Genomic DNA, 22,764 nt, shown 5'->3' on the forward strand with positions numbered 1-22,764 from the left:
TTTTTGTGAACGCAGGAATTTAGCAAGGCTTATGTTTACAATAGGCAACTTAGCTATGATTTAATCACCTTAAAGGCTTAGTGTATTTTTAATATTGTTGACAGTGGTTTTGTGAAATACATGTTAAAAATTAAAGCAGCCAAAGTTACTGATTTTGGATAAGTACATAAGTTGTGGATATAGCCAGATATTTCTTCATTCCTGTATTTTGAATATCCTCTATTCATAATATCTCCCGCCTTTTTGTTGTACATCCTGCAGTCACCATTATGACTCGTGTGACCGAGGACTTGACTTACTGATTCTGTTCATTCAGTCAGTAGATAGTCCGGTATTCAGTGAGTCACATCACATTAGAGTCGACTCTTTCAGACTTCTTGCTCCTAAAGTTCGCTTCGCATCAATGATACTTTGTGCTTCTGCCATAGTGTAGCATTTGAAAAATGCCTCAACAGTTATGTAAAGAAATATGACAGATTAATATGTAACCCCCGCCCCCCCAAGGGGGGTTAAAGAAATCTAACCCTTATTATTTTAGGCTTTCATGGTGATTCAAAGCAGTGTAAGTGAATCAGGTTTGATGCCACTGCTTAAAAACAAAAACAAAAAAATCTTAAAATGCAGCTGTGTTACGTTCAAAAGAATCGACTCTTCAATGTGAGTCGACTCGAATTTCTTCACATATAAAGCCGGCTCGTTCGCAAGTGACACATCACAAGGGCTGAAATACAATTATCCCCTTACTCCCTATGTAGTACACTGTGTAGCCATGTTAACAGCTTCTGCGCCCACATAGCACGTTATATGCAATTCTACGTCTAAAAGAAGGTCTTCACAACTTCCTATCAAATACACTGACGCACTGTTTGAGTGTAGATGCGATAGTTCAATCACATGTGGTGCAATAAATAGGGAATATGGCGCGATTTGGAACAAGACCCTAGTTCTTTCGGCTTGGATTCACTCCCAGCAGAGCTGGCGTGGTATGGCGGGCTGTAGCAGCATTTGACCAAAAAGCAACTTTCACTTAGGCAACAACGGTTGTTGGAGGATGGCTTCGTTTGTGACCGAAGTGCTTGCGAGTTCGGGGAAATTGGAAAAAGATGATCTCGCCTCTAAAATATCCAAACTGTCCCGGAAAGTGGAGGAAACAAAGGTAAACAAACTCTAGATTCTCTTTGCTAGGGGAGCTAACAACTTAGCTGTCATTTTTGTAGCTGCTTGCACAGCATTGATGTTTTTGCCTCATATGATACGTTACTGACGTTAATGAACAGGTTTTTACAAATAATAGAAACATGTCCCTGTAAACGTAAAATTAGATCGGTTACATTTCACTGAATACTGCTTCATAGTCTTTAAACAGAGTCAGTATTTGAGTTGAATTTTCATGATGTCAGATTTAACTTTGGCTAGATGACTTAAGCTACTCTATCTGTTGTGCTAGCTAACTTTAGCTCTCTTTAATTGCAGAACTAATTAACTTACTGCCTCCATAGACGAAGATGAAACTTGACTTTTTCTTGCTCGAATTTTCCTTTCCTCCTTAGACGGTGCACCAGTTAGGTTTTGGCGCCCAGAAAGTCTAGCCTTCTCTGAGAATTTAGGCCTCCATCATTAAATTATTGGGCTCCGTTTTAACGTTATCTTTGCGGTTTAGTGTGTACACTGACTGGAGTATATTCTTCTCTTGTTGACGTATCATATGGAATGTCCATCTGCTGGTGTGCACACATTTGTAGTCAAATGTGGTGGTGTGTTATTGTGTGTTCCTCTGGCAAAACTGGATCAGATACAGCAGTGCTGCTGGAGTGTTTAAACACTGTCCTCGCATATACCTCGTTGGCCCTTGTAGATGCAAAGTCAGAGACAGTAGCTCATCTGTTGATGCGTGGTTGGCATTGTTCGTCCTCTAGTTTTTCATCACTACTTACGCTTTTTTTTTACGAATAAGAGGTTGATCAGTATTCCCTAAGCCTATATAATACACAATATATGCAAAGAGAAGAGTACTCATCAAATTTGCATTGATGTTGTATTCATGGCTATAAGTAATTCATATATTAACTGAGTATAACGTTCCTCAACAGATTTCAAGGATGTGAAAGATTCATTCACATAATATATCTCAAAGCTAACTTATGAATTGGAATGAAGCTCTTGCTCTCATTTTAGCTTTTATTTTGGCTTTTCATCATTTCTAATATGAGATACTGTGACATCTTTTAATGCACTGCAGCCAAAGGTTAGTCACAAGCTATCTAGCTATATTTTATAATAATCATGGAGGCAGGAAAATGAACAACAACAGCAACCATTAAATCACAAAGTTGTGCACCTTATACAACACATTGCAGGTGCAAAAGTTATCTCTCTGTTTGGTGTGAGCGTTTTGCCAGGTGTGTGGATAACACAAAACTAACTTTGTGATTTGTGTTTTTGTCTTTGAATCACTATTTTCTTAATAGGAAGAAGTGTCTGACATGATAAATAAGAAATACAATGAGTTTATACCAAGTATGGAGGCAGCTGAAGAACTCATGGACCAAGTGGAAGCTGTGTCTAAAGATATTGATCTCTTGAAAAGTTGTATTGAGAATGAGGTATGGACAGTTTTGTCCTTCAATACATGATGACGATATATCTACGGATGCCGTACATTTCTCCATCTATTGAATGCTTTTAAATACAGGTGCAACAGAACCTACATGAGGCTGTTACAGAATATGCCAAGCTCAAGCAGCAGCTGGAGAAAAATTCTGCTGTGATAAACATGCTTCAACATCTACAAGAGGTAACTGGATATATACACCCACTGGCTTGGATGTTATGTGATGTTGTGATATGCATGCTTTTTATTTTCTACACAATAAAACCTATCTAACAATATTCATACAGTTGTTTGTTAAATGCTTTATAGATGTATTTAAGTGTTATTCTTATAAGTCTTTGTTTTTTTGTCTTGTAATATATATAAAAATCAAGTAGATACAATTCTCATCTCTGGACTGTTTTTGTATTTGAAGTTTGACTCCTCAATGGAGGAGTACCACAAGACCTTACAGCAGAAGAAATACGAGGAAGCAGCCAACGAGCTTGGAAAGGTGAGTAGAATATGATTTTATTTTTAATTCAGTAGAAGTATTATCATTTATAAGAGTAACATCTAGAGAATGTTCACTTATTTGAATAAGTATTTGAACATAAAGAACAAAATGATGCGCTGCAAGTCCATTTCTGGTTTTACTAAAATATAGTTGAATTAATATTTTATCCTGAAAACTGCAGCACTATATTACATTGTTCCTACATCTCTCCTTCACTGTTTCATAAACATTGTATTTTTATGTATCAATGTGTAGTTAGTCTGAAAATACTCCTACGTTCATCTTATCACATTTTTATTCCCTTTGTCTTAAGGCACGAAGCAGTGTTGAATCTTTGAAAGACTGGAAAAGTTCAGAGTTGCCTTTACTCCAAGCCCTTAACTCAGAGATAATTGTACAGCGAGAGAATCTCATTTACCATCTTGGAGAGGAGTGGAAGAAACTAGCGGTATGGAAACTGCCTCCGGCCAAAGGTGAAAATAATTTATCCTAAATACTAAAATGTATTCATAAACAAACCAGGGTATTGTACCGTGAAGGAATTTATTATTTTAACACAGCACCAAAGGATAGAAAAACTTATACAGAAATACCTTCACTTTCGAGTTCTGTGACTGACTGAGCTCGTAAGTCAATTTGCTCGTATATCAAATTAAATTTCCCCATTAAAATGAATTTAAATGTTATTAAATTTCTTTTTTTGTTATGTGTTTTTAAATAAGAAAACTGTCATTTATAAATAACAAATAATGTATAAAAAGAATAATACATAATACAAAATAAAAGAAAATGTAAAGTATTAAACAGGTTCTATTAATTTATTATATTATAATAAATAATATTATTATAATTATTATTATTATTATTATTAATATACCTTGAAGATCAGACTAAAATGCTGTCAGAGGTAGAGGAGGTTGTGGGAGGTTTTGTTAACTTACTGGCTACACACTTAATGTTACAATGCTACAAAAAACAACAAGACAGAGATGCGTGGCAAGATAAACAAGTGAACTGAACGCTCGCTGGGCCACCTAGAGGCCGAGTGAAGGCTCGTACCTTGAAAAATTTGTAAGTTGATTCACTCGTAAATCAAGGTTTCACTGTATTGTAAAATCCTTTTAAAGAAAGCCCACAGTTTCAGCTGCTTACTTTCTGGACATAACCAAAGGCTAAAGACAGACGTGAGCAGGTTTTACTTCATTAAAAAAGGCCAAGTCAAAAACGAGAAAACAGCAGAAACCCAGAAAACACAAAGTAGTACTCAATAGCCATTCATTATTTGTTATCTGTAACCAATTCTCCAGTTCAGAGTTTGGAAAAAAAAAACAATCAAAAAAGCTCTGTTAATGTTAATATTTTTAAACTTAAACATTAGGTGCATTGAACTGATGGCAGCACCCAGTAATGAACATATGTCAGTGATAGATGCTGTAAATAATATATACTGAAATTTTGAAAATGTGTTTGAAAATCATATTGTCATTATTGAAATATTTTTTTATTGTGATATATATTGATATTGAATTATTGTCCAGCCTTATTGTTGTGTTTTTTGTACCCTGGAAGAGCCGAACATTTAGGTGATGCTATGCTAACATTTAGGCTACAATGTCAGACCTATTCGTATTTTATCATTGTATGTTGTATTTATCACAGCTATCACGTTTCTAATCACTCAAATATGTATTTATTTTGCAGAGCCAAATGGAATGGAGTCTTTCCTGACAACAGCACTTCATTTGAATGGAGGTGTATCTAAGGAAGACAAACATACACCTAATCCTCCTATTTTCAGCATACTCCAAGCCCTTGCCATTCAAAGAGAGCTGCACAAAAAAATCAAACTTTTTGGTATTTTAATTTTAATGTTTTTCATTTTGTGTCTTGTATCACACATCTACCAAATGTATACGTCTTACATGAAGTTCTCATGCTGAATTTATTTTATACCTTCAGGACAGGTGTTACTAAAATATATGCTGAAGCCTTTGATTATGTACCCGTCTCTGATGGTGGAGGTGGATGAGCAGCTTGATCAGGGAACAGTCTTGAGCCTACAGAGTCATGAGAAACAAGCAGAGCACCCTGAACCTTCTGAGGTCTACACCAAAATCCTTATCGTTCTGAAGACCCTGTACCAACACCTCTTTGGTACACCTAAAATTTCTAGATACACATTTCTTCCATAAACCTAATTCTTCTGCAGATTATAACTGGTGTCCTATCCATTCTGTGCACATAGATACGTCCATAGGTGAAAAGAAAATATCTGCTGTATTAGGAGACCAGATATGGGAGGAGATGTCAGACTGCATCATCCATGAATGCTTATTGTATTCAATACCAACTAACAGCAGTCAGCTAGCAGCTTATGATACGGTAAGGAGACAAAAAAAAGTATGCACTAGTGCTGTCAACGTTTAATGCCTGTGATTTAATCTGGAATCTTTTCTTTATTATTGTTTATTAATTAATTAATTTACCAAATTTGGCCACAAATTCCTCCAATAATTCACTCGATTTATAGAGCCTGTATTGTATGTATGCAAATATATTTGCAGTTTCATTACATATTTGCAGGCACAGTATAGCTCCTGTAGAGTTCAGTAGGTACATTAATCAATATATCAGCAGAAAAATTAAGTAAACACACACCCACCCACACATTTATCTCTTATAAAGTAGTTGAATTTATTTATACTTTATTTTATTGTCTGAGCTGTGCGCTGCATGCTGCAATTTAATCAAAGCTTGCATCCAAGATTTTTTGTGTTTAGTGGAAACTCTCTGAAACATTTACTCAACAAATTCATTCATTCATTCATTATCTGTAACCACTTATCCAATTCAGGGTCACGGTGGGTCCAGAACCCACCCGGAATCACTGGGCGCAAGGCGGAAATACACCCTGGAGGGGGCGCCAGTCCTTCACAGGGCAACACAGACACACACACATTCACTACTCAACAAATTGAGAGATTCTAATTCAAATATCATAAAAACTACTCTGAGATGTTATAATAAAGTAAAAACAAAAAAAGACATTATATTCTAACTACTTTGCACATCTATTTATCTCCCTTCCTAAAAACAAGTAAACACTAGCATTTCAACAAATTGCAGAATGTCATTGGGATTAACTCAAATATGTTTTAATCGATTGACACCACTATGCACTTTACGTAGCTGAAGTTTTTCCTCACCTTTTTGTTTTTGTTTTCTGTGTCTAGGTTATCAAAGAAACTGAGGATTTTGAAAATCAGTTGAAAGAAATGGGTTATCTCTGTGGTGACTCCACAGATCTCTTGAAGTATGCAAGAAATGTCAACTGCCATTTTGCTAGCAAAAAATGCCAAGATGTCATAGTAGCTGCCCGCAAACTCATGACGGCAGAGATGCACAATACTGTTAAAGTAAGATTAATATAATTTTTCATTCATGTCAGTGTTGTTGAAAAAGACGTGTGTTGGCAGTGTCACACTAATTTGCCCCTTATGAACTCCCTATTCAGATCTCTCCAGATTTCAAACTTGCCATCCCCAAAATGCCGAGCCCAGGTGGGGGAAGCAGAGAGAAACAGGAGGGGAAGAGGGGTGGCCAGGGTGATCAGCAGATCTTGAAGAATGAGAAACAGCTGGCCCAGCGCATGCTGTGTTTACCTGTGTGCCGCATCAGTGAATCGGTGCAGCAGTTAATGGAACTGGCAATAAAAACCCTGTCTGAGGCAGTGGGTAGCTCCCCCCAGTGGTATGTGGATGATACCGTATTCATCCCAGTGTAAAGATAAGCTTATCAGAGTTAGTTATATTCAGTAAACAAATGCAAGGCAACAGCTAAGTGTTTGACACATTTCTATTTACATAGAAAGCCACAGCTTAAAATACTACTATTATGTTGACAAATATTATGCATTTTATTTTACTGTTGGGTTGTCCCTTCTTTGCAGTGCTGTCCAGCTTTTCTACACAACCCGAAATATTTTTCACCTTTTCTATGATGTTGTGCCTACATACCACAAGTACGTTTTTGGTCATATTTTAATCCTGTTATATTTCATTTATATGAATGTGGATCTGGCAAAATCTGATTAAAACAAATGTGTAAACAGTTATATATAAAAAGAATGTTTATTTTTTATTTTATTTTTTTAACACAGGGACAACTTACTTAAATTCCCTCACTTAGCTGCCATCCAACACAACAACTGCATGTTCCTTGCCCACCATCTGTTGACACTTGGACACCAGTTCAGACCACATCTTCCCTTGAAAGACGGAGTGGCCTATTTTGTTGACTTGGTCCCAGGCTTTAGAAAATTGGGTATGAGGCATAGACCAAAACTTTAGTTATACTCTTCATTTTTGTAATTCTGGGCCTCAATATTAAAATCCCTAATCCTTCTTCTGTTTTTTTTCCCCGTAGGTGCTCAGTGTTTTGTGGCACAGATGAATGTCCAAAAGGCAGAGATGTTGGAGAGACTGTCTACTGCTAGAAATTTCTCAAATTTGGATGATGAAGACAATTACTCTGCAGCCAGCAAGGCAGTCAGACAGGTGAGAAGAAATAAATATGACTCTCTAGGTATCGTTCCATAAATAACAGATTCTATAGCATAGAAAATGATTGAAAAATACTCTGCACATTTTGACATATTTTCTATCATACTTAGGTCATACACCAACTGAAGCGACTGGGAAAAGTCTGGCAGGATGTCTTACCAGTGAATATATATTGCAAGTCCATGGGAACACTCCTAAATACAGCAATATCTGAACTAATCACCAAAATCATGATGTTAGAGGTGAGTCCTGACAATATAGACAATTTAACTGTGCAGTTCTTTAAAGCTGATGTGCCTTTTAATGGTCTGAATCATTAATCTCACCCCAGGACATCTCCACTGAGGATGGAGAGCGTCTGCACACGCTCTGTCAGACGATCATAGAGGAGGGACCATTAGTATTCACGCCATTGCCAGAGGAGAACAAGAACAAGAAATACCAAGAGGAAGTCCCTGTATATGTGAAGAAATGGATGACCTTTAAAGAACTCTCTGTAGTATTGCACGCCAGCCTGCAAGAGATCGTGGACAGGTAATACACAGAAAATTAAAATCAGTTAGGATATACTGAATGCATATTTTGTAAAGATGATGAGTATCGATTCTGTACTTGAAAATGACATTTACATTTTTGGTAAGTCTTGTGTTGGGATAATAATAAGATTACATTTCTGTCCTCCAGGTGGGCTGAGGGTAAGGGGCCACTTGCTCAGGAGTTCACTAGTAACGAAATGAAGAGTCTGATTCGGGCTCTGTTCCAGAACACGGACAGACGAGCTGTAGCCCTCACCAAAATTAAATAAACTCTAATGACCATGGCACTTCATATTTAATGAAACGCTACATATCTGCTCTTCCTTTTTCAGATATTTTTCTTCTATTTTTCTATTAGGCTGCAAAATGTAAACCAGTACATTTCTTCCCAAGCAATGTCAATACTTGACTGGTATGTCTGCGAGTGATCTGTTGTCATCAGGCAGTAACATTTTTGCAAAGCTTTGTTATGTATGTGTTGCTATGCAACCCTGAAATCTGTAAAGTAACACTGTATTACAAGTCTGTCTGCATGGGGGCTTCATAAAACACGTATAAAAACTGAATAACATTTAAAGGCAGTGCTGAAGTATTCATTTAGGGTTTGTCAGTCATTATAAGATTTATTATTTTTTAAATAATTCATTCATTTAATTAATGTTACAATATAAAGACCCTTAAGCAAAGTGATGGACTCCATTTATTACATTAAAAATTATTATTTCGCCTGTCAGGGAAATTATAAGGCAATTAAGCCCCTGTATGTTTGTCATTTACTATTAATAGTCAAGTAATTATTTTACATACATCACATAATGTGTCATGCCCCTATGTAAGTAGTCTTCAAATAATGGGTTACCGTATTTAAATTTTTTTGTAATTGTCAAGTGGTATAATTGGAATTTGATTGAATGATTTTCAATAAACAATTTCAGTTGAAGTGTTTACACTTGAGCGAAATCTAAAAGACAGTGCTGATATGCAATAATAAAATATTTACATTGTGTTGACACATGGTTAATACTATTCAGGTTTATTCTTAATATAGTTTTATCTTCCAAATTCAACACAAACTGACAAGCTTTATTCCACAAGATCACAATTTTGTGGCATCCCTTGCCACATATTGAGCAAACTGGGCAGTGGATGCGAGTGAGAATCTGCACATGTCAACTTATAGAAATTTGGATGGGGCAGGCGCTACATGCAAAAGATAGGTCTATGATAAATGAGAGGCTAATCATTGCTCTATACTTTTTCCAGTTGCATATAATGCCAGATTAACATGCTACAAACATTTTCTGCATTGTGAACTGGATGTTCTGCCTGCATATGTATATTTTCTAATCATGCGTTGTCGAGTACAAAAAGAATAATCACCAATGCAAGATAGCAAAGAAATTTGGTATTTCACATCTACCATTTATAATGAGAAATAGTTCCAGAAATGCAGATAAATAGTTTGTGTAGGGCAAGAAAAACACTTGAAAGTTTGACTTTGGAGCACTCATAACATTGCATGAGAAACTCATTGGTACTGTGATAAATATAACACCATTGGCTTGGACGCATCTCAGAAAATCACTGTCATTTCATGCAATCTACCACTGCATCAATAAATGCAATCTGAAACTGATGTAAGAAGAAAGGCATATATCAGTTCAGAATTGCTGCCTATACATTGGAAACATGTTTATATAAAAATTTTACAATAACCCCAATTCTTCTGGAAATGGGTTTCGTATTTTTTTTTAACATTACACGTAATTTTCAGAATGAAGATAAAACTTTGAGGGTGAAATAAAAAAGTGGTTCCTGACATTCACAATTTCAGTAAAAAAAAAAATCCTACAATAAAATCTGTTCACGATTTGGAGCTTTTATAATATTTGTGTTGTTTTTCAGATTGTGACATCCTTGATTAGGAAGCCATAAGTGCGCATTAACGTAGCTTTTAAGTTTCTTCTTTTCTTGTGTCCATCTATAAAGTTTTACAAAATGTATGAAATTCCGCACAGTGAACTCGGAAAGGCAGAGTGTATCCGTTTATTGACCTAAGTTCTGGTTTCATTTAATTTATTGAATCTTGAATTTCCTTTTGGGATCAATAAATGTAGTTATCTAATAGAAGCGTGTACAAATGCCATCTACAGACGCTAACGTGTAACTACATCTACATTTAAATCAAAAAGGAATATCTGAATAAGAAACCATCTTCAGCACTGAGTTCTAGACCTGAGAAAAGTTTTGGAATTGCAGCACGTTTAACGATTGTATAACTCATATTCCGAAATTAATAAGATTAAATCTCAGATTTCTCTCTACAGCATAAAGTGCACTATAAAATGAAACGTTTAATACATGTGCAGTAAAAAGGTAACTATTAAATTATATGATAAACTATATGATAGAAGTAGCGATATGTTATTTATATTTGTTACGTACGCTTCGGGTGCAGGGGGGAATTTGGTATTTTTACATTTATGTAGAGCACTAAGTAAAGACAGCAACGGTTACTCTGCTGTCAAACCTGACGCTTGCGACGTTATCACGACAGTCCGACCCTGTTGATGTCTGCAGGTTGCCATGTTTATCGCTAGAAATCCATGATTTCCTAATTTATATAAACCTGTCATGTACAGTATCTCATCGACACACACAAATAAAAAGATATTTTTTGGGGTGAAATAACGATTCTAACTTCTACCAATGAAATCAAAAGAATAAAAGTAAAATCTGGTCAAAATATTTATCTGTTAGTGCAGCAATGCTTCAGTACATTCTGCATCCTGGAAATAAAACCTTTCCCTCTGTTTATGTGATTTTTTTTTTTTTTTGGGAGGGGTAAAATATTATATATAATAAAAACTGAAAAAGGGGACACTCAAAACAGAGTGATATGCTCAAAAATGGAACTAAATATGTAAGGCTAAATTGCATTTGAATAATTTCCTTATGAATATTTGAGTATTTTATAATGGTTTTAACCTGATAATGAGTGTTTTGATCTATTTAGTTTTTCCTCTTGATCCTCGTAGCTGAATCGGAAGTACTAAAAAGACCAGGAGCAGGGGGAGTCTGCGAAGTCGTGGCAACCCCGGTGAGGACGGGCTGTCTCAGAGCTCTGAAGCAGTGAAGGTGCTGTATCGGAGCGGGGACTCGGGGAGGTCATTACAAAGTGAGGCCGCGTCTCTCTTCGTTTCAGCCATAAACACAGACACTGTATGAAGTGTCAGAGACCCTGACCTGCAGACTCGCCTCTCCTGGACAAAGCCAGATATACCTCTTGTCGAAATGCTGCGTTTAGCGCTGTTCTTGAGGCCGTGTGGCCGCTCGGCTCGGGCCGCCGTGGTATGCGGCTCCGTGCCGCTCAGCGCTGCTCCGCTCCGCCGCCTCCACAGCGGCCGCCGCCCGGTCAGCGGAGCCTTTAGCGGTGTCCTCGGTGCCTCAGCACGGTGTCTACAACCCCCACGCACTGCCGCCTTCAGCAACAGCCATCGAGCCTACAGCCTGCCGCCGCACCAGAAGGTAAAGCAACGGCGTTCACAGCCAGAAGTTTGGGCTGCGTCTCCATTCGCTTCAGCCACGCTGTATACCGCTCATACCGACGAAGGTTCTGCCGCCGGTGAGGCGCTGTCGGTTACCATACTTTCTAGGACGCTGGTATGCGGTTTGAGCACAGCCCCAGCTAACTGTGTTAGCGGACCAAACCGACCGGTTTGAATGTGAAGCTAAAGTTGGATTTATACTTGAATTTTGCATTCCAACTGAAATGACAAAGAGCCATTTTAAAAATGGAGCGGGATGTTCATTTAAGTTTAACACAACCACCATATGCATCCATATAACGTTCAATGCCAAAGCCATCACTATCGAGCTACAGTAGAGTCACCTTCACGTTTAAAGAACAGGACGCGTCCGGTCCACATTCATTTCCCTTTTACAGTTTAAAGTAAACGACGTAGTATCCGTTTAATTTTGTTCTGTGTTACAAATTCAGAAAACTCACTCCGGTTATTTAGCTTACACTCAGTCTAATCTAAAAGTACAAGGTGTTTAGTTTTGAGCATACATCAATAAAATGTAATACATTTTGAGCATTTATTACGTACATCCTTTTACAGTTTTTATGCTCTTTGGGAATTGGCCTTTGTTTATAAAAAGAAAACTGCAGGAAAGTGTTTCCACAGCTCCACAGTTCAGTCTTCAGCTGGATCCATGTTAACTTAAATAGTTTCAGTGGCGCTGAGGTCTGGGCTCAAGGGCAGCGTGTCCACTGTCCAGAACACCACCGGCTTCTTATTAGATTTGTAAATTATCTCCTTTCTGTGTGTTTCTTTTTCTCAGCAACAACTACTTGACAACTTGACATTTCAGACCCATAGCACAGAGCTGTCTTCCTACAGTGGAAGGATGGACAGAGACACCTGTGGATTTTTTTTCAGGAGGAAACAAGATTGGAGTTTGATTTCATCTTATCGCTTGTAAATCCTGTAAATGAAAGCTTTAAATAATTTTAGTCCAATGGAGAAACTTTTTTTCTCTCTTTATCTGTAAATCATTTTTAACTTCATTTTTCGAAACTCCTGTTTCTTCCTACTACTAAAGTATTCGACTTTTAACTGCATATTGGCTTTACTGAATGAAAATGAAGTAACTAAATCATAGTTTCTGATATTTGCACAGTAATGTATATGGGGTCAGCTGCAGCAAGCCATGAGTCTTACTTTTTCAATGTAGTTGAACAATATTGGGCTAATTTCAGAAACCCGACGGCAGGCCTCATTCTTGATGTGTTATTAAATGGCTTCGTAGAGAGGGTGTGTGTTCTTGACTGGCCTGCCTTATAGTTCAGCTCCGTCTCCTGTTGTGCATCATGATGGGAAAATCATATAACAGTGATCATGGATTGTTGAGCACCTGAAGTCTTGTATCAACCAAGAATGGGGGAAAATCCACAACTGAAACAATTTGTATTCTCAGTTCCCAAACAATTCCAAAGAAAAAAGTTAATTAATTGAAAAGATAACATAACACAGAAGTAAACATGCTTCTGTCCCAGGTTCATTTAAATGTGTTGCAGGTATCAGAATCCCATATCTTTAAATAATTTTTAACTTTACTCTTTGAAACTCCTGTTTTTTTTTTTGTTTTTGTTTTTTTTTTTTATTTCTTCGGTTTCTTCAGTTTTCGCCTAATCTGTTTACTACAAAATACATTTGAATGGATATTAAATAACTGAAGAGAGATCTCGGACATTGGCACTGCACTCTATAGACTGTAGTCACAGTGATTTATTGCCATATTCTCTTTAGTCAAGTCTTAACCGTAATCAAAAACAAGGAAATTGATTCAGCCATTATTATGATAAACATACTATTTGTGCAGTGATTTATTTTGTATATGAATGTGCCATTAGGGTCCTTCTGTGCTTAATGTCCTTTTCCTTTTTCTTCAGGTGGAACTCCCTGCTTTGTCTCCTACAATGCAGTTGGGCACCATTGCTCGCTGGGAGAAGAAGGAGGGAGAAAAAATCAACGAAGGTGACTTGATCGCTGAGGTGATACACAAAAGCAGATCTTAATTACTCAAGTTATGCTGTGATAAATCTAAATAATTTCTTGTATGTTTGTGTGTTTGTTTATTTATTCATTTGTTCATTCATTAATCTTGTATTCCGTTTGATCAGGTGGAAACAGATAAGGCCACAGTTGGATTTGAGATGCTGGAAGAGTGCTATCTTGCCAAGATCTTGGTGCCAGAGGGTACAAGAGATGTCCCCATTGGAGCAGTTATCTGTATTACTGTTGAAAAGTGAGCAGAATTTTTTTTTTCTTTTAATTTATATATGATAGCTTTATTTTAGACATCTCTGAAATGGTCTATGCCCTGACACAAGCTGGGTTTCCATACAAATATATTGCTAATGTTCTGGGCAATATGGAAATTTCAGCAGATAAAGGGATTTTTTTTTATTCCATCCACTACACTTTTGGGGTGGTCGTGTTCTGAAAGCATGTCTAGGAGACTAGAGGACTAAAGGAGAATCTAAAATTTTTCTACTTCAGCCAAACAATATTTCAAAATTCACAAAAACTTGAATGATGGAACACCCACTACAGACTTCCCAGATTTGGGAGGGATGTGTTCTTTTTAAATGCAAACCAGTGAATTTTCAAAAAACAGTAAGAATTTTAATTGAACTTTATAACTGACATCTAAGGCTTGATTAATATGTGGTGTTTCTTACTTGCTATCAACCTCAGCCCTGACCTCATCCCCGCATTTAAGGACTTCACTCTGGAAAAACTGGCCGCTACAGCAGCAGCAGCAGCTCCTCCACCTCCATCAGCTCCAGCTACTGCTGCCCCCTCTCCTCCTCAGGCTCCAGGCAGCTCTTACCCCTCACATATGAAGGTAAATGACGGTAGACACTGGACTTGCGTTACATTTTGCAGCATTGTGATTTTTCAATAGTGTCTCTTTTAACTTGTAGATTCTTCTACCAGCTCTTTCCCCCACAATGACAATGGGCACAGTTCAGCGCTGGGAGAAGAAAGTGGGTGAAAAATTGAATGAGGGTGACCTACTAGCTGAAATTGAGACGGATAAGGCTACAATTGGTAAGCTGTCATAGATCAGTTGCTTTTAGTATAATATGATTTAACACAGGATTTTTAGACAGTGCTCTTTTGATATACCTTTGATGACCTTTATAATTTTTCATTCATAAAAACCCTGTACATTCTGCTGCTGTTTGTGCCTTTGCCTTAGCAATGTTCATTTTGTTCAGGTTTTGAAGTACAGGAGGAGGGCTACCTTGCTAAGATCATGATTCCTGAGGGAACCAGGGATGTCCCCCTGGGCACACCACTGTGTATCATGGTAGAGAAAGAGTCAGACATTCAGGCATTCGCTGACTATGTGGAGACAGGTGTGACCGCAGCTCCACCTCCAGCCCCAACACCAGTAAGGAATTAGAAGGATACTTGAAAAAACATTTTTTAATGCTGGTATCTAGGAATGTCCTATGCATAGTTATTTCTTATTAGCTTATTTTCAGTCCTGTTGATATCATAGATTGTTTCATTGGTTGTCCACATCGAATGTTGTTGTGACACCTTTGAGTTTATAACAGTCTAAGGTTATGTGGTGTAACTAAATATATTTTAATGACTCGGTTTGTAACATGTCAAGGCCTCTCTTACTGCAATCTCTGTGTAATGGGCATGCAAGCCAATGGGTTATTGTTTACAGTGTTGTGAAAGGAAATGATACATTTGTGAGCTGTGAACTCAGATAGTATCTCTATTTTTCCCCACTGGAAGAGCTTAAAGCCATAAAAATCTGTTTATAAGACTTCACCGCTTGCGTTCTCAGTGGATCTTTTGGGGGCTTTCCTGATAGCTTAAGTAGATGGAATTCAACACACTTCACATTGCATCTGATAAAACTTTGTTGTCAGATTGAATAAAACTGGATGGATCTCAATGAATTACAGGCAAAACACAACCTTGGCACAATTTGGAATATATGCACCTTTAAATTCATTGATAGTGTTTTGGGAATTCCTGTTTTGGAGTGCATTATGTTGAGGCAGTGATCTTGTAAATAACAAGAAGTGTTATATGTGATGAACAGGTGTTTGCCAGTGCCTTCGTGACCTCTGAATACACTTAATATCTGAGTACTCGGTTAATTTAATCACAGTGTTTTAACAAATATGAAATCTGGTTCACCTGTGAGCTTTTCCTGTTTTTTATTTAACCCAATTATATTATCTTTATTCTTAGAAAGTTTGTTATATTCATAATACAATTAATTTGTGAAAGTATAGCTTTCCAGCACATCTGTGTAACTGACTTTCTGAATTTTTTTATAAGGTGGCGGCACCTCCTCCTGCAGCTGCTCCTGTGGCTGCAGCCGCTGCCGTTGCTCCTGCTGCTGCTGCTAGGAAAGGCAGAGTGTTCGCTAGCCCTCTGGCCAAGAAACTGGCTGCTGAGAAGGGAATTGACCTTGCACAGGTTTCTGGTGAGATTAAAAAAAAAATAAAGTCTCACTCATCTTTTCCTAATGTAATTGAGTTCCAAGATTAATTTTGACTGGTTTGTGCTACAAAATAAGCTTTAGAGAAACATTACTGTTTCCTCAGGTACTGGACCAGATGGCAGGATCACCAAGAAAGACATTGAAGACTTTGTTCCAGCCAAGGCTGCTCCTGTGAGTAAAGGGCCTGCTAGACCATTAGCCATATCTTTTCTCGTTTCTGTCCGAAACACATCCTCCTTCTAAATAATGGCTTATTTTCCACAGGTTGTACAGTAATCTTCTTTCAACTTCTCTTTATTTCACTAGGCTCCAGTTGCTCCAGCAGGAGCTCCTGTAGCACCCACACCTGGCCGTGCACCAGCAGCTCCAGCTGTGACTCCAATTCCCACTGGCACTTTTACCGACATCCCAATCAGTAATATCCGCAGAGTGAGTCTCCCTCATTAATATGTGGCTATATATTAGACTACGTTGTTTCAAGAAGGAGATATATTTGACATTACTCTTTCTCTTTTGTTTGTACTGTAAAGGTGATTGCTCAGAGGCTGATGCAGTCAAAACAGACTATTCCTCATTACTATTTGTCTGTGGACATCAATATGGATCAGGTTTTGAACCTCAGAAAAGAACTCAACGAGGTGATACTGAAAATGGCTTCAGTTTTGTCTCATTTGAAGTTTTTCATGTTTATCTATTTTAGCTGAAAGAGGGAGCCTTGCATTTGAGATGTTTTATTTTGTCTTGTCATATCATGATCAGGAGGTGAAAGCAGACAGCATCAAGCTCTCAGTCAATGACTTCATCATCAAAGCATCAGCACTGGCATGTTTAAAGGTGCCAGAGGCCAACTCCTCATGGATGGACACAGTCATCCGACAGTGAGTGACCTCATGATGCACATTTCCCAGTGACCACTGGAGGGCAGCTTTGACGTCTAAACAAATGTAACATTACACAAGAATATAATTTATAATTCTGTATAACTGTTAGTAATTCATCTCTGCATTTCTTTCTTTCTAATTTCTTACAGAAATCATGTGGTAGATGTTAGCGTTGCAGTCAGCACCCCCAATGGTTTGATCACTCCAATTGTCTTTAATTCCCATATCAAGGGCCTAGCAGCCATCAGTAAAGATATAACCACACTAGCTGCAAAGGCACGTGAGGGCAAGTTGCAACCACATGAATTCCAGGTCAGTAACGCAAGAATTCCAGGTCAGTAACATGTTACGCATTAAATGTCATGACAATGAAATTTAATTTTTTCCCCCTAGGGTGGTACCTTCACAGTCTCCAATCTGGGGATGTATGGCATAAAGAATTTCTCAGCCATCATCAACCCTCCTCAGGCATGTATCTTGGCGGTGGGGGGTTCTGAAAAGAGGTTGCTGCCTGCAGACAATGAGAGAGGGTGAGTTTCACCACTTTCAGTGGCTTAGGAAGCTGGGAACAAATGGAAGTGTAATATCAGGCTTTAGCTGATATGAAACCATTGTGGTAAAGGAAAATAATTAGAGGAAATTGTGGTTGGACCAGCTGCTTGAGTCTGTTTAGCCATGAAATTACCATACAAATATATTTCAGGGTTTGACTGAATTTAAAGTATTCGTGTAGTGAGCCTGTTTTGCTGGGGATGTGTCAGATTGTCATGAATCCTAAATGGCAATGTACAAACCGGATTCCAAAAAAGTTGGGACACTAAACAAATTGTGAATAAAAACTGAATGCAATGATGTGGAGGTGCCAACATCTAATAATTTATTCAGAATAGAACACACATCACAGATCAAAAGTTTAAACTGAGAGAATGTATCATTTTAAGGGAAAAATATGTTGTTTCAAAATTTCATGGTGTCAACAAATCCCAAAAAAGTTGGGACAAGGCCATTTTTTACCACTGTGTGGCATCCCCCCTTCTTCTTACAACATTCAACAGATGTCTGGGGACAGAGGAGACCAGTTTCTCAAGTTTAGAAATAGGAATGCTCTCCCATTCATGTCTAATACAGGCCTCTAACTGTTCAGTCGTCTTGGGCCTTCTTTGTGGCACCTTCCTCTTTATGATGCGCCAAATGTTCTCTATAGGTGAAAGATCTGGAGTGCAGGCTGCCATTTCAGTACCCTGATCCTTCTTCTATGTAGCCATGATGTTGTGATTGCTGCAGAATGTGGTCTGGCATTATCTTGTTGAAAAATGCAGGGTCTTCCCTGAAAGAGATGATGTCTAGATGGGAGCATATGTTGTTCTAGAACCTGAACATAGTTCTCTGCATTAATGGTGCCTTTCCAGACATGCAAGCTGCCCATGACACAAGCACTCATGCAACCCCATACCATCAGTGATGCAGGCTTCTGAACGGAGCGTTGATAACAACTTGGGTTATCCTTGTCCTCTCTGGTCCAGATGACATGGCGTCCCAGTGTTCCATAAAGAACTTCAAATCTGACCACAGAACAGTCTTCCATTTTGCCACACTCCATTTTAAAAGACCCCTGGCCCAGTGCAAATGTCTGAGCTTGTGGAGCTCGCTTAGAAATGGCTTCCTCTTTGCACGGTAGAATTTCAGTTGGCAACGGCGGATGACATGGTCAATTGTGTTCACTGACAATGCTTTCTGGAAGTATTTCTGAGCCCATTCTGTTATTTCCTTGACAGTGGCATTCCTATTTGAGGTGCAGTGACGTTTAAGGGCCCGGATATCACGAGCATTCAGTAGAGTTTTATGGCCTTGACCCTTACGCACAACAATTGTTCCAGATTCTCTGAATCTTTTGATGATATTATGCACGGTTGATGATAGCTTAAAAGTCTTTGCTATTTTACGCTGGGTAACACCATTCTGGTATTGCTGCACTATCTTTCTGTGCAACAATGGTGGAGTGGGTTGGTGGAAGAGGGATCCTCTTACCATCTTGGCTTCAGAGAGACACTGACAATCTGAGAAGCTCTTTTTATACTCAATCATGTTGTCAATTGACCTAATTAGTGTTAATTGGTCTTCCAGCTGTTCGTTATATGCTCAATTTCCTTTTTTCAAGCCACTTATTGCTACTTGTCCCAACTTTTCTGGCATTTGTTGACATTGAAATTTTGAATCAACATATTTTTCCCTTTAAAATATTACTTTTACTCAGATTAAACTTTTGATCCGTCATCTATGTTCTATTACGAATAAAATACTGACATTTGCCATCTCCACATCATTGCATTCAGTTTTTATTCACAATTTGTTTAGTGTCCCAACTTTTTTGGAATCCGGTTTGTAAACTTCTGTCTTATAAAGGTTGGAGTGCACTTATTCTACATTTTTCAGAATAGTATTTTAAACATATGAGGACTCGCTTGACTAAATATTTAAGAACGTAATGAGATTTATGCTGATTATGGCGCTAATGTATAAAATTGCTATATTCTGAATTGTGTTAGAGATGTTTGGTTTGTTAGTGGACCATATGTATTTTGTGTTTGTGGGTGTGTGTAATTTTGAAATTAATGGTGTTTCTTTTTGTAGGTTTGACGTCTCAAGTATGATGTCCGTTACTCTTAGCTGTGATCACAGAGTGGTGGATGGAGCAGTAGGCGCTCAGTGGCTGGCTGAGTTCCGCAAGTTCCTGGAGAAACCCATCACTATGCTGCTTTGAGCAAGGGTCTCACCCTGACCCTCAGCCCAGAACTTTAAGATAGATCAGAGGAGATCTTTTGCAAATGTTAAACACTCAAAATTGTAACCAGTTATTTTCTCCCTTCTTGTCTTCATTCTTAACTTTTACTGTACACACCCTTGGGTACTGTGTTTTTACAGCTTTAACATGTCAGGGCCTGAAGTAATCTCTCAATCGAGTATATGTTAAGTCTAGGTCAAATTATAGAGGTGGGGTGTAGATGGAATTGTTGAATGAAGGTTTTTCTGCCAGGAAACTCTTGCAAGCACTAGAAGACAATGTATGCTATTCAGTTAGAGGGTTCAAAACTTTCCAAATCTTTTACTTCTCTCCACCAAGTTTTAACCCTCAGATGTCTCAGATAACTAGGACGTTTGAGAGATGTTGTGGTACAGAGTGAGAAAGTGCTGTATGTTACCAAGAAAGACAATGAAATGATCCGTTGGATGTCAGTGCCAAAGGAAATTTATGTCTCTATCAAGTTCAAGGTTTTTAAAACCAACTTTCTACCTGCTGTTCACACATAGACCATTTTCAAATCTTAAATGGCATCGAATAATTCCTGAGTTGTACATACAGCGGATTTGTCTTTAGGCCATGTGGTTACCCTTTATAAAATTATTGGAATGCTGTATAGCATTTATTTATTACATCTTTCACTCCAGACAAAGCAGGGTTATACCTTTTGTTCTGTGTTCTTATTTCTAGTATATTTTTCCTTTTTAATATAGAAATATTTTCAAATCTATATTTCTGTATTTAAGACGCACAAACATGCAGAACAGAGCAACCTGCTTCATGAATAAACCAAACTAGGTTCCCCAAACTGAATTGAGAATTTGAATTGAAATGATGGATCTACATATTTATGACTGCAGCGGAAAGAACACATTGTTTAGCACATAGTGGTCAGTCAGATATTGTTTGCAAACCTGTGGTTAATATTAAATTTGAAACTTGGTCAGATGTATGGTATAATAAAGGGGGGTGGGCCATGTTAGGAATGAATAAACAGGAGCTAAAAACTCTTTTTGCATTAGTGTTTTTAGATGGAACTAATGTAATTAGATTAGTATTTTGCTGGAAGCGATGAACTTGTTGAGATAACTCATTCATTCATTATCTGTAAGCGCTTATCCAGTTCAGGGTCGCTGTGGGTCCAGAGCCTACCTGGAATCATTGAGTGCAAGGTGGGAATACACCCTGGAGGGGGCGCCCTTTTTCTTTTATTTATTTATTTTATTAGATTCACATTACATTGTACATTATTGGCACATCAGTAATGAATTTAATCTGTTTTCACCTTCCCCAGGTCAGGATTTTTTTAGTTACTGATGAATTCACTGTACCAGTGTAAGCTGTACATTTCAATTCCCATCTGTTGTGACATTAACTAATGGTTGGTGAATTGTATATGGATGGTGGTACTTTGTGAGTTATAGAATGTTAATGAAGAGACAAACTGCTGATAGCAAGCTAGCTGAGGAAAAAAGATGCTAAGACTGATGAATGAAGCCACGGATATTTGGAGGTATTGCAGTGGGTAGATGAAGTCTATATTTTGTTATCTTTTAAAAATTGATTACAGTTCAAATTTGTCGATAGGGATGTGTGCTTATTTCTAAACTGTTCAGAATATAATATGAGGTTGCTGAAGCTTTGAAGACAAGCTGCAGCTTGTTTTACCATTCTCTGCTAGGTAAGGTCATTATATACACTGAGGTGTTTTGTTATGATGTGACATTTTGAAAAAGAGAACTGCAGCTCTACCCATATTACAGAACACACTGGTTTGAAGAGCTGTGTATTGTATTCAAAACTGACAACGTTTGACGTTTCAGAGTTTACACTGGTAAAGGCACACAATCCATTGAAAGGGTCTAAGTTCGAGTTGAGTGCTCCGCTCTAGTCAGGACACAAGTGCGCGCTGTGGATTTAGGCGCGACCCACTAACGTACAGGAAATGACGTCGTGTTGGAGGACGTTACGCGGAGCAGTTTTCCCGCGGTTTGGGATCAACACTGGACTGGGGGGTGGGCGAGAGAAGAGAAACTGACCCCCCGTTTACTAAATAAACTCTTGACGTATTATATTAGTGAGCCGTTATTTTTAGTCGATTTGTACCTGAACTCTCCGGTGTTTAAGTCATATTTATTTTTAAAGTCCCGCTGTGAACAAAGGTTGTTTTTGAGTTCGTTTTTTAAGCAATGTCTCCGAAGAAGCGCAGCTCCGGGAACGGGACCCCGAACAGAGGGAATAAACCCGGTCGAAAGAAGAGCTCCTCTCCGGACTCCCAGCTCAGTCCCGTCTTTACTGTCGAGAAGTGAGAATCTGCTGCTCTTCAAAAGATTCACAACACACACACTCTCTCTCTCTCTCTCTCATATTTGTGTCTGTGTTTATGTAGTTAACTCTAAGAAATACGTAGCTACCGACTAGCTCCGTCACTTTTTATTTATCCCCTCCCTCCGTTCATAACGTAAGGTGCATTAAAATCCACAACTCAGACGGACTTTTACTGTAAAGAGCCGCCAAATGATATAATTTAAGTAATTAATAGCTGGTTGTGTGAGTGTGTTGTCAGGTGATAATACACTAGATAATACAACTACTATAGACATATACCGTTGTTAATAACACTGTAGTAGGGTGCATATAAATATTTGCATTTCAGTCAATTTTCCAGGTCAGGTTATTTGCTTTGAAGTTGTGGAATATGTTTCTTGGTGCCTCTCTTTAAAGACACATATCAAGGAAAACCTAATTATCTCCACATTTTTAAGTGAGAGTTTGCTGTACAAAAAATATTGTGAATATTTGTACTACTCACTCTCCATTCAGTAATAG

General features: G+C 38.0%; 3 protein-coding genes across 3 annotated transcripts in view; all 3 read left to right on the forward strand.

Annotated features, from left to right (window-relative positions):
- Positions 1-734: 734 nt before the first annotated feature.
- Positions 735-9,189, forward strand: zw10 (zw10 kinetochore protein). The gene is made up of 16 exons (XM_066645151.1): positions 735-1,156; positions 2,469-2,603; positions 2,693-2,794; positions 3,027-3,104; positions 3,421-3,580; positions 4,809-4,961; positions 5,067-5,261; positions 5,353-5,489; positions 6,341-6,523; positions 6,622-6,857; positions 7,057-7,128; positions 7,267-7,430; positions 7,533-7,663; positions 7,780-7,911; positions 8,001-8,203; positions 8,354-9,189. Exons 1-16 carry the CDS (start codon positions 1,052-1,054, stop codon positions 8,472-8,474), a joined length of 2,307 nt encoding a protein of 768 aa, XP_066501248.1. The 5' UTR covers positions 735-1,051; the 3' UTR covers positions 8,475-9,189.
- A 2,098-nt stretch (positions 9,190-11,287) lies between these two features.
- Positions 11,288-21,120, forward strand: dlat (dihydrolipoamide S-acetyltransferase (E2 component of pyruvate dehydrogenase complex)). The gene is made up of 14 exons (XM_066646209.1): positions 11,288-11,733; positions 13,664-13,765; positions 13,895-14,019; positions 14,472-14,622; positions 14,702-14,828; positions 14,999-15,174; positions 16,089-16,236; positions 16,358-16,425; positions 16,561-16,683; positions 16,785-16,892; positions 17,014-17,132; positions 17,285-17,447; positions 17,529-17,665; positions 19,767-21,120. Exons 1-14 carry the CDS (start codon positions 11,500-11,502, stop codon positions 19,894-19,896), a joined length of 1,911 nt encoding a protein of 636 aa, XP_066502306.1. The 5' UTR covers positions 11,288-11,499; the 3' UTR covers positions 19,897-21,120.
- A 737-nt stretch (positions 21,121-21,857) lies between these two features.
- The window catches only part of rb1 (retinoblastoma 1), a 32,657-nt gene continuing 31,750 nt past the window's right edge, over positions 21,858-22,764 (forward strand). Inside the window, exon 1 of the mRNA XM_066646208.1 lies at positions 21,858-22,240. Within this exon, the coding sequence (XP_066502305.1) occupies positions 22,125-22,240 (116 nt within the window). The 5' untranslated portion in view covers positions 21,858-22,124. The remainder of the gene's footprint in view (positions 22,241-22,764) is intronic.

The sequence above is a fragment of the Hoplias malabaricus genome, chromosome 15 (genome assembly GCF_029633855.1).
Source record: "Hoplias malabaricus isolate fHopMal1 chromosome 15, fHopMal1.hap1, whole genome shotgun sequence".
Lineage (NCBI taxonomy): Eukaryota > Metazoa > Chordata > Actinopteri > Characiformes > Erythrinidae > Hoplias > Hoplias malabaricus.

What these genes read in the sequence shown, in the direction of transcription:
- zw10 (XM_066645151.1), top strand. Translation starts at nt 1,052, where the DNA reads ATGGCTTCGTTTGTGACCGAAGTGCTTGCGAGTTCGGGGAAATTGGAA. An exon ending in AAAGTTGTATTGAGAATGAG is followed by an intron (nt 2,604 to 2,692) that starts GTATGGACAGTT and finishes TTTTAAATACAG; the next exon opens with GTGCAACAGAACCTACATGA. An exon ending in CCAAAATCATGATGTTAGAG is followed by an intron (nt 7,912 to 8,000) that starts GTGAGTCCTGAC and finishes ATCTCACCCCAG; the next exon opens with GACATCTCCACTGAGGATGG.
- dlat (XM_066646209.1), top strand. Translation starts at nt 11,500, where the DNA reads ATGCTGCGTTTAGCGCTGTTCTTGAGGCCGTGTGGCCGCTCGGCTCGG. An exon ending in GCCTGCCGCCGCACCAGAAG is followed by an intron (nt 11,734 to 13,663) that starts GTAAAGCAACGG and finishes CTTTTTCTTCAG; the next exon opens with GTGGAACTCCCTGCTTTGTC. An exon ending in TTCCAGCCAAGGCTGCTCCT is followed by an intron (nt 16,426 to 16,560) that starts GTGAGTAAAGGG and finishes TTATTTCACTAG; the next exon opens with GCTCCAGTTGCTCCAGCAGG.